At 37.9% G+C, this 11,225-nt stretch overlaps 1 protein-coding gene across 2 annotated transcripts; it reads right to left on the bottom strand.

Moving 5' to 3' along the window:
* Positions 1-930: 930 nt before the first annotated feature.
* LOC112790612 (dnaJ protein ERDJ2A) lies at positions 931-7,252 on the bottom strand. Of its 2 annotated transcripts, none has more exons than XM_025833095.2 (11): positions 7,058-7,252; positions 6,315-6,543; positions 6,141-6,236; positions 5,873-5,993; positions 5,647-5,753; positions 5,341-5,558; positions 4,635-4,812; positions 4,436-4,555; positions 3,260-3,346; positions 2,745-2,855; positions 931-2,040 (listed from the first exon to the last, which is right to left on the bottom strand). In XM_025833095.2, exons 2-11 carry the CDS (start codon positions 6,498-6,500, stop codon positions 1,207-1,209), a joined length of 2,058 nt encoding a protein of 685 aa, XP_025688880.1. In that variant the 5' UTR covers positions 6,501-6,543; positions 7,058-7,252; the 3' UTR covers positions 931-1,206. The 2 variants fall into 2 exon arrangements, with proteins under 2 accessions (XP_025688880.1, XP_025688882.1); XM_025833097.3 differs by having other exon boundaries at positions 6,862-7,105.
* Positions 7,253-11,225: the final 3,973 nt, after the last annotated feature.

Genomic DNA, 11,225 nt, shown 5'->3' with positions numbered 1-11,225 from the left:
AAAATCAGCCCACATGATCTCTTCCACATGGGTCGGATTGACTTGAATACGGGTCCTTAAACTAGTGTCCGACTTAACCTGGGGAGCAAGTTAAATGCTCCTCCCACTACTTCGGTTATTGCCTCAGAGATAATAATCAACTCAGACATAGAGTAACTTTTCATATTGTAAGTGAATAATCAACCATAATTTTCAAAAGTTATCTCCAAGGAATAATTAAATCCTACTTTGCTACTCTATAAATACTCCAACACTTAATATTTTTTTTTTAAGTCAGACTCACTTAAAACTTACTTAAACGGACTTAAAACATTAAAATCGCTTCCAGGTATCTCACCTATAATTCCAAAGCTGACCTGAAGCCATCTTGGATACCTTTACCACAACCTTCGACTTCATTCACAAAGCTCCCTATTCATAAGTACGTTTAGGTAAGCCTCGAAACAAAAACTATCTAGTTGTAAGCCGTAGCAGGACTTGGCAAATAATGTGTTTTTTTTTTATTTTTATTTTACACCGTCTATTCCATAGTAAAATGTCACTCAATGCATTGCGACCGGAATATAAAAAGATTAGAGAATAGTAGTTATGAAAGTAGTTAATTAGGTATACTCGTCTTTTTGCTCAATTTAAAAGTTCGATTATACTTTCAATATTTGGCCGATTTGGAGTCTTTTAAAACAATTTTCTACCTGGTTTTGTAGGTTGTGGTAAGTTGTTGTAAGTTGCTAAAACAATTTTCAAAGATTAATCTGATGTTCTGATTGCGTTGATTGCATTCCACCTCAATCTAATTGAAAAGCTTAACTTCTCTCGTCTCATCCACCTCTAGTTAACCCTAAACAATATTTCCTAGTACGGATTTCTCCTTGCTGATTACCCAAAATTAAAAATAAGCAGGAGGCATTCTAGTAGTATCGGCTACATGAGTTAATTGAACTAAAGATCCTGTTGAAAAAAGGGGTATCAAAATGTTTTACACTTAAGTGAAGTTAAATCAAAATTAAATCTTCAAGTTTATCTTCCATTTTAAACTTATCCAACAAAATGATAGCTTAAGCACCATATCAGATGAACTAGGATAAGAACGAACGCCCAAGTATAAATGCTATCCAACTCTTAACTAAAATGGATAGGAGACTATTACATTTGATGGTTCTTCTAAACACCGCCGGGTAAATAGATGAATAGTTCTATTTTGGTTCCTCATTCTTCATCAGAACTAGAATTTTCTACAGCTTTGCCATGCTTACTGGTGGTGCCATTGACAGCTTGCTGCTTATTCTTTGAGTTTTGATCATCTTCCTCGTCTTCGCTGTACTCACTCTCATAGTCATCATCATACTCTCCATCCTCATTATCATCATCCTCCTCAACTCCATCCTCCATGATAGGTCCTTCATCCGCCAACACAGCACCCCTCGTGCCGGCTCTAGTCCGTTTCAAGACCTTGAGCTTTAAGTTTATCCTTGTGTCGGAGCCCAACCAAGAGTCGCACAAACAATAGCAAGTCAAATTGTAGTTCCCTTCGGATGGGGCCTGGAACTTGCCCATAACCAATCTAGCTCCTCCCTTAACCTTGTCAACTGCTTCGGCTACTGCCCTACTGGTCTCCTTCACGGTTGCTCCTGAACCCTCCATAGATTCCTCAATTGCCTTAGAAGCAGCAGTTACAGCAGCAGCTTCATCCATGAAACTAACCTTCTGAGAAAACCACACATTATTCGAGACAGAATCCGCAAGCAAGAACCAGAAATTTTCTTCCTTGTGAAATGGGTAGTAAGGTGTATGCGGAAGGGCACCAATCAGGCCATTCCCACGTTTAATATTTACCCATGCATGTAGAGTAACAATGTCACCCTCTTGGATACCCTCTTCACCTTCAGTCTCGCAAGTTACTTCGAGTGTCAAGGAAGGCATCATATCCAATACAATCTCAATGTCTTTTACATCAGATGAAGATAACCCAGCTGTTTGAGTAAGCAGATCAGCTCGCTCCTGTGAGTCCATATCATGAAGTTCCTGAAAAGTTCTGACCTTCTGCAAATCAAGAAAAAAATTGGTAAGGCCCAGGAAAACAAAGACATTTAAACATCCAATAGCAGTCACTAAATATGTGAACCATCACTAATTATCAAAATATGTTGAGCATAGATAACTGCAGTTTTCTTTTTAAATAAACTGCAGTAGAGCAGTAACAAAAGTGCTACATGTACATTAAAAATTAACCACCAAATCCACCACTATGTATTTGTATATACAAATTGATTTATACATTTTTCCAACTAAATAATTAGCCACTAAAATAATCAAACTGTCATAGTAGAATAATTAAACCTGCAATAAACTAATAATCAAACTTGTTTATGTTAGTATAAGAGATTCCAAATATGTCTTTCTATAAGCAATGGCTAATTGGTAGCTAATTTTTTGTGGATATGTAGCATGATTGGATAAATAAATATCAAAAATGACAACCAAACAAATAATTTCCATTTGTCAATTACAAGATCACCAAACAGAAATCAGACTTCAATAGTATTAATTCAGCAAGCAGTAAACTAGCACTGTTAGATGCCCCAACAATAAGAGCATGAAAGTTCTTTATAAAGCAACCGAGCTATAGGCGTGGCCACAAGATCTTTAGACCTTGTGATGATAGGTAACATCACAGATATGAACATCTAGGCCCAGACAAAAGCATTCAGACTTGAATAAAGATTGCACGTAAAATGTTCCCTTACTTTGCGGTTTAGCTTCTTAATAACAGTCTCATTAATATGTGGCAGCTGCAGAAATGGTGCAATGCCTTCTGGTGATCCACCGGTAGTCTTTCTAGCACTTAGTGGAACAGCCTGTACCGGAGAAGATGAAAAAAGAACTTCAGATGAAAATGGCTTTACATCAAAAGAAATTCAAGTGGCCAAAAATTAAAAATGGTTCACTAACCAAAGCAAGCAAAATCATCATAAACCAATAGATATTATTACACCCTTAATAAGGAACATAATATGTGAAATTTGTGAAAACATATGCTTTTGATGGGTAGGTGGAGGGGCTTTTGATTCTAATTTTACTAGTAGAATTATCTTACCAGGCAAGGGTAGATATTATATCATAGATAAAGGAAAATAAGGAACAAGACCTATAATAATACACCAAATAATATGTTCCCTAAAATTAAGGTTTAGGTTTTTAAGGTACAACTGGCAGACACAAATATGACTGCATTATATTATACTTGGCTTAGATTCATTACCTGGATGATACACTGAGAAAGCTCAACAACACCAATTGCGGGCCTCAGCCACCCATGCCCCTGAGCATTGCGTGGTATAACTGCCATCTTTTAAGAAAAAAATAGACCATTAATAGATTTGCCAAGATGCAAAAATATCATGGATTCAAAACTATAAATTCATAAGGCAATATATTGCATGCATCATATAAGAGAATCACGAATTGGAAAACAGAACATGACAAAGTCATAGTTATCAAATCAGGGATCAAATTGTGGATTGGTATGTTTATATTTCGAATAGTGAATTGTATGATTCATATAACAAATCTAAAAAACAAAAAGGGCAACCCAGTCCACAAGCATGGAGAAGAAATAAACAAAGTCGACAGATCTCTTAATTGACTGAAAAAAGGTAAAATAGTAAACAATAAATAAGTTAGAATTGTGAAAATGAGAAGAAAATCAATTAGACATAAAGAAAATTATATTATCTTTAGATTTTGTGATATACAGGCCAAAATTGCTGACTTGAGAAATGGCATCTAGTCATAGTAATCATAATGGTTCTTATAATCTTATTATGTTAACTTAGTTGAATGAAATTGAAATCCACATCATGCGAGGATGATCTGCATGTTTCACTATTCATGATAGATACATCTTAGATTTACAACTAAATCTCATGCCCCTCATTCTCGTATTTCTACAACTTATTTTATATTTATATAAATCCATCAACAAGAGAAAGCACAATTCAAATAAGATTAAGTCAAGAAATATTAGCATAACTACAATGTTATATTTGAATAAATCCATTCATCTACACCTTAGCAAATAACTTTCTCCCATCTTGCATAAGTGCAGAAAAAGAAAGTATATTATCAGTTCATATCTAAAGGTTAACCATGTTTATATGCTAAGTTGTCAATAGGGCAGATCCTATATATTATCCATTTTACATGCTGAGGCATGTGACGTGTCTCTGGACTCGGTGAAGAATAAACCTTTTGGTAGGACCCCCAGATATCAGCACATGGAAGAAATCACCCTTAACTTTTATAATTAATTGCAATGCTTTAACTTTTATAATTAATTGCAATGCTGTACAAGATGATGCAAATCTGAAGCCTAAAGGGAACAGCATGATAGAGAAAGAATGAACATTGAACCTTTAAGACTGGATTAAAAAGTCACCTTCATTAATTCTTCAAGAAGGCGGGGTGCTGTTTCTAAAATTCGCTTAAAATCACTTTGTAGTGATGGTGACAAGGCTGCGAATTCTCGGGTCAACTGAGCTTGAACTAATAACTCAGTCTGAAAGAAAATAGCATACAAAGTTAGCACATAATGGGCCTTGAGAATCTGAACACAACGCATTATTAGTATAAGGTACCTTAACCAGTGCGGGATGCTGCTTCCAAAACTTAGCTTGCTCCTGCTTAATGTTCTTGAGGTCAAGGTTCAGCTCACTCCTCACTAACATAAAGAGCTTTTGAAGAGGTTCGTCATCGGTCCTACGAACTGGAATTTCCATATATTCAGCAGCCTTTATGAAGACATCCATGACTTTGCTGTATCACACAGTAGCCGCAGATATTAAAAAGACAAAAAAAACAGAAACAAAAAGAGAAGTTTCAACTTCAAGGAAACAAGATAACAAATAATTTACAAGGAAAGAAAAGGAAGCCATGATATTATCAAATACCATTATCCTTATATATAACTAGTATCATGCAAATTGACCAACTAAAAGAACTTATTGCTTCACTGTTTTCTCCTCTGTTTGACAATTGTTTCAATTAACTTTTTCATCAACATTGCAGTGCAATTCAGTCTGGTAAGTCAGCATCGAAAGGGATTTAAATTTTAAAATATAATTTAGTTTTACACAAGCAGTCATTTACTAATTAACATGATATTTCTCATTGCACTTCAAGCTAACTTAAAAATATAATAAATATCCATGAAAGGAAAAAGATAATAAACTGAGCAGCCAATATCTTACAGCATACAATAATGTGGGGTCTTACATACCAACACAGGATAAGCTACGGATCGAAAGCCAGATGGAGCTTAACTGGCACAAAATATGAGTTTACCTGGGAGCCAAAGAAGGCTTCATAAGGTAATAGTAAGTGGACAGTGTTTGATGCATCACATAGTTGCCGGTATACTTCGATGATCTGGAGAGATAAATTACAGCAATAACCAATGGCAAGAGAATACACACGCCAACAATCCAAAGCAGAAGTATGCCACCAGATGCTCCATCAATATTTAGCAGGAATTGAGGGAGTGCTATGCCCATTTGAAATCCCTACAACGAAATATTGTTTTTTTGCTAACATGTAAGCAGAAAGACAACAAGCCACTGAGCATTTTTCCATAATATTCAGTTTATTTACCTGTCTTCCATCAGGATGGCCATATTTTTCATAGTTCTCACGTGCTACAGGATCTGTCAGAGCTTGATAAGCCTTCGCAATGTACTCAACAAAATACTTGTGAGCCTCTGAAATAAAATAATAGAAAAATTACCAATTACAAGGGAACTTACAGGAGGTCCAACTTCTTGCAAACATGAAAGTTTGCAACTATAAGAAGCATGCAATAAACTAAAACACCTTCAACCTGGATCTGGATTTTTATCAGGATGGTATTGAATAGAAAGTCTCCTATATTTTTTCTTTATTTCAGACTCTGGTGCTCCAGGCTCTAACCCAAGAATGCTAAATGGATCAAAAACTTGAATCTGCATAAATTTACCCGAGAAAGTTCAGAATCCATGACCCATATATTTGAACACTCAACCAATAAGAGAAGTGTTCTACAATGAATATAAGATCCCTCAATACCGAACATGAATCTCATGAAGTAGAATACTTAAATAATTGCTTACCTCTCCACTCATAGACTTTATGTAGTAAACCAGAATAATCATGACCACCCAAAGCAGCAACAATGTGAAGTTACTACATGTTGAGACACTCGAAATCTGCAACATTTAAATCATATGTCAACTAAATAAAAAACCCAACAAGAAGAACAACACAGGGAGCAAAAATTATCTCACCCTCTTGAATATTGATTTACGGTACTTCCCGGATTTTGAACATTCAGAGCAATGACAGTGAATACTCTTTGATTTTTTGGTGGCAGCACGGCATAACTTGGTAATTGTATAGGGCACAATGGGGATGGCCATTATGGTCAATATGAAAATTGGGAACAGTGCACTGTTCTCCTCTGAAGCAGCCATGGTTGCTTACTACACTCAGCAACCTCTTACAATGTTATTAGACCTGCAAGGGTTGAATCCAGTTACATCTCATCACTCAATAGTAAAACACTATAATCTTCCATCAGATAATCCTGCAGAATTCTACACTGTTACACAAAACGCATGGAACGAAAAAACAGGATCAAAGATTCTACACAAGGCTATTGAAAACGGATGAAATTTTCTACAAGGAAACCAGAAAACAAAAATTCGAAAATGCACTCCGGAATTCCCCTTGCCAGGCTAGATTCCACATTAACAAAAGCAAAATAAACAACAAATTGGTGAATCTAGAGCATAATTTCACCAAAACGAATGTTAAATCAAATAGGAACCCTACCAAACCAGTGACCAGCAGAAAGATGAAAATTGAATAAGTAAATCGAATCTCCAAATCAAGGAGATCCAGGATTACACCAAGGCAAAGGCAGAGAATCAAGGGGCAAAAATTGGGCAATAAAAAATCAGAGAAAGAGGAGAGAAAAGGTCAACTGGAAGAGGGAATAAATCGAACGATGGAAAGAAGGAAGGAAAACCTTTTGGGGGATTTTAGAGCTGCAGACTGCGGACTGAGATGCGATCCCAGAGAAACGAAAATTAAAATTTAATTCTAATTTATAATAATCATTATAATTATAAATATGGATATGAATATGTTATTTAATTTTGGTTCATACGATTAGTCGTTCGGCCATATCTATCCTATATAATATATGTAAATCTGTTTCTATACTTCTATGATCCATATAGAAAGAATTAGTATATAATTTTTTTTTTTTCAAATACTCTTCATTATATGTATTTATAAAAAAAAATTATTTCTAATATTTGAATATAAAGTTTTTAGTTAAATTATAAACAATTTAATATCTTAATTTGATTTTTTTTTGTTTTCCAATTTATTATCCTAAAAGATTAGGCTTGAGGCAGAGTTTAAGTGCAGGTACGTAGAAAACAAATTTGATAATGTGTTATTTTGGTTGCAAGTTGTAACTTGTTTTTCTATTTTTTTGCTTTTTCAATATTTTGAATTTGATTTTTATAGGTAAATTAGAGATTGATTTTGTTCCGGCCCAACCCACTAATACTCCGAGTCACGAACCCTCAACCAGACGGGTTTGCCGACTCGAGCCAACAGACGACTCACGCGTCACCTCTTCTTTTCACGATGAACCTGGACAGCTAGCAAAAACTTCTAGGAAGGTGGGCCTGATCACGAGGGGCCCATCCCGGGTAAAGAGTATAAATGAGGAAGGACCTATCCCTCCCCACAGGTATGTCATCCACCTTACCTTAATAAATGTCATAGTAAACGTCATAGCCAGGCGCCTTCATCCCAGTTTGCGCTCAGGTCCTGGCCCCTTCACGTCTCTGCTCCATCCACAACCTAACCCGACACTCCGAATATCCGAGCAGATGAACATTGACACTGTCTGTGGGGACCTGGTGCGAGGATGGACAATTTTTTGTTTGGAGAAGGAGCGGATGAGGGAGGACCTTGTTTGAGAAGCAGGATAGGCTCCGCAGCCTCCTCTCATGAACCATTAGGACCACACTCTCATCGAAGCGACCCCCTCCAAATCTCCCGAGCGACGCCCATTTGGCGGAACGAGTGACAGTGGTGCAAGGATCATGCAAGAACTCCACCATCGAGTACAAAATCTGGAGAGAAAGCTAGCGGTAAGGAATCGTTACCGACCCGAACATAGTAAGGACCCTCGGCCCAGCCTGTCCCGTACCCGATCCCCCTCTAGGAGATGGAAGGCCAGGAGAGAAGTCCCAGGAGGGACGAGAGAGAGCGAGCTGACACTCGGTTTCGTTCCACCCGCGATAGGTCAGAAGGCTGCGGGAGACCAAGAGAGATAGAGCAAGGAGAAGACGCGACCCCATCATCATGGGTGCCACCCCTTTTCATCCCTCGATCCTCAAGGTCCAGCTGCCAAAAAACTTTAACAAGCTTATGGACATGCTGTACTGATGAGTGGATATTTTATACCCTTTTTGGTACTGTTTTCTTAGTATTTTTAGTTATATTTTGTTGAGTTTTATTATGTTTTAGTAGGTTTTAGTGCAAAATTCACATTTTGGATGCTAATTTAAGTTTTCATGTTTTTCTTATAATTTTAGGTGATTTTTGGATGAATTTGGCAAGTTTTGGCAAAGTCTGATTCAGAGGCAAAGAAAGGATAGCAGATGTTGTCAAATCCTGACCTCCGTGCATTTAAACGAGCATTTCTAGAGTTACATAGGTCCAATTGATGCGCTCTTAACGTCGTTGGAAAGCTAACTTTCAGGGCTTTCCAGCAATATATAACGGTCTATACTTTTCTTTGGAATGGACTGCCCAAAAGGGGCATTGAACGCCCAACTTACCCTCTTTTTGGCGTTCAACGCCCAAAACTAGCATTAACGCCCACTCACTCAAGTTGGACGCCAAGCTCAACCCAACACTCACCAAGTGGGCCCAGAAGTGAATTTTCACACCTTTAGATTAGTCTATTTCCTTTTTGTAATTTTTAATTATTATTAATACCTTTTTGGGTCTAGTTATTAGTATAAATAGAAGGAAGATCACCCATGTTAAGGAGCTTCATCTTCTTCCAACTTATCATACACTATTTCTATACAGTATGAGCGACTGAACCTCCTAGGTTAAGGATAGGAGCTCTGTTCATTCCCATGGATTAATATTATTACTTTTCTACTTTAATACATGTTTTGTAACACCTTAACTTTTAGCACCTCAGGGATCACCTTTTTCTTGGCCACAACTTCATAGAAGTGGTCTTGATGGGCTTTTGAGATGAATCTCTCCATCTCCCATGACTCAGAGGTAAAAACAATTGCCTTCCCTTTCCTCTTTCTTGAGGTTTCTCTGGCCTTAGGTGCCATTAATGGTTATGGAAAAATAAAAAAGCTATGCTTTCACCACACCAAACTTAGAATGTTGCTCACCCTCGAGCAAAAGAAGAAAGATTAGAAGAAGAAGAAGAAGATACGGAGGAGAGGGAGAGAGGTGTAGGTTTCAGCCAAGGGGGAGATGAGAGGGTAGTGTTGTATGAAAATAAAGAAGGATGGAGGGATTTATATAGTGGAGGGAGAGGGGTTTGGGTTCAGTCATTTAGGGTGGGTTTGGGTGGGAAAGAGATTTTGAATTTGAAGGTAGGTGGGGTTTATAGGGAAGAGTGGATGGATGTGATTGGCGAAGGGGTAATGGGGAAGAGAGATTGAGGTGATTGGTGAAGGGTATAGTGTTATTGGATTGTGTGAAGAAGAGAGAAGTGGGGTAGGTGGAGATCCTGTGGGATCCACAGATCTTGAGGTGATCCTGTAGGGTCCACAGATCTTGAGGTGTCAAGGATTTCTCATCCCTGCACCTTTTAGGCGTGTAAAATGCCCTCTGTATGCAATTCTAGCGTTTAACGCCAGATTGATGCTTGTTTCTGGCATTAAATGCCCAAATGTAGCTTGTTTCTGGCGTTTAACGCCAGCCTGATGCTTGTTTCTGGCGTTAAACGCCAGCTTGGTGCTTGTTTCTGGTGTTAAACGCTAGACAGATGCTTGTTTTTGGCGTTTAAACGCCAAACAGCTCTTCCTCCAGGGTGTGATTTTTCTTCTGCTATTTTTTATTATGTTTTTAATTTTTGCAATTGTTTTGTGACTCCACATGATCATAAACCTAATAAAACATAAACGAACAATAGAAATATAGATAAATAAAAATTGGGTTGCCTCCCAATAAGCGCTTCTTAAATGTCAATAGCTTGACAGTGAGCTCTCATGGAGCTTCACAGATGTTCAGAGCATTGTTGGGACCTCCTAACACCAAACTTAGAGTTTGGTTGTGGCCTCCCAACACCAAACTTAGAGTTTGATTGTGGGGACTTTGTTTGACTCTGTATTGAGAGAAGCTTTTCATGCTTCCTCTCCATGGTTGCAAAGGAAGATCCTTGAGCTTTAAACACAAGGTAGTCCCCATTTAATTGAAGGACTAGCTCTCCTCTGTCAACATCAATCACAGCTCCTGCTGTGGCTAGGAAGGGTCTTCCAAGGATGATGTATTCATCCTCATCTTTCCCAGTGTCTAGGATTAAGAAATCAGCAGGGATGTAAAGGCCTTTAACCTTCACTAACACGTCCTCTACCAATCCATAAGCTTGTTTTATTGACTTGTCTGCCATCTCTAATGAGATTCTTGCAGCTTGTACCTCAAAGATCCCCAGTTTCTCCATTACAGAAAGTGGCATAAGATTTATACTTGACCCCAGGTCACACAGAGCCTTCTCAAAGGTCATGGTGCCTATGGTACAGGGTATTAAGAATTTACCAGAATCTTATTTCTTTTGAGGTAAAGTTTGCTGAACCCATGTATTTAGCTCACTAATGAGCAAGGGAGGTTCATCTTCCCAAGTCTCATTACCAAACAACTTGGCATTCAGCTCCATGATGGCTCCTAGATATTGAATAACTTGCTCTTCAGTTACATCTTCATCCTCTTCAGAGGAAGAATAGTTCTCAGAGCTCATGAATGGCAGAAGGAAGTTTAATGGAATCTCTATGGTCTCTATATGAGCCTCAGATTCCTTTAGGTCCTCAATAGGGAACTCCTTTCTGTCTGGGGGACATCCCATGAGGTCTTCCTCATTGGGATTCACGTCCTCCCCTTCCTCTTTGGATTCGGCCATTTTGATAATATCAATGGCC

Source organism: Arachis hypogaea, chromosome 3 (genome assembly GCF_003086295.3).
Source record: "Arachis hypogaea cultivar Tifrunner chromosome 3, arahy.Tifrunner.gnm2.J5K5, whole genome shotgun sequence".
Taxonomy (NCBI): Eukaryota; Viridiplantae; Streptophyta; class Magnoliopsida; order Fabales; family Fabaceae; genus Arachis; species Arachis hypogaea.
The sequence above is the reverse complement of the archived record's forward strand: the minus strand, read 5'-3'. Positions and strand labels throughout refer to the sequence as shown.

Coding starts and splice junctions, on each gene's coding strand:
- LOC112790612 (XM_025833095.2), bottom strand. CDS start 6,500: ATGGCTGCTTCAGAGGAGAACAGTGCACTGTTCCCAATTTTCATATTG. Junction 3,347..4,435: donor TTCTTGAAGAATTAATGAAG/GTGACTTTTTAA, acceptor TTTTCTTAAAAG/ATGGCAGTTATACCACGCAA. Junction 2,041..2,744: donor TTAAGAAGCTAAACCGCAAA/GTAAGGGAACAT, acceptor CTTGATTTGCAG/AAGGTCAGAACTTTTCAGGA.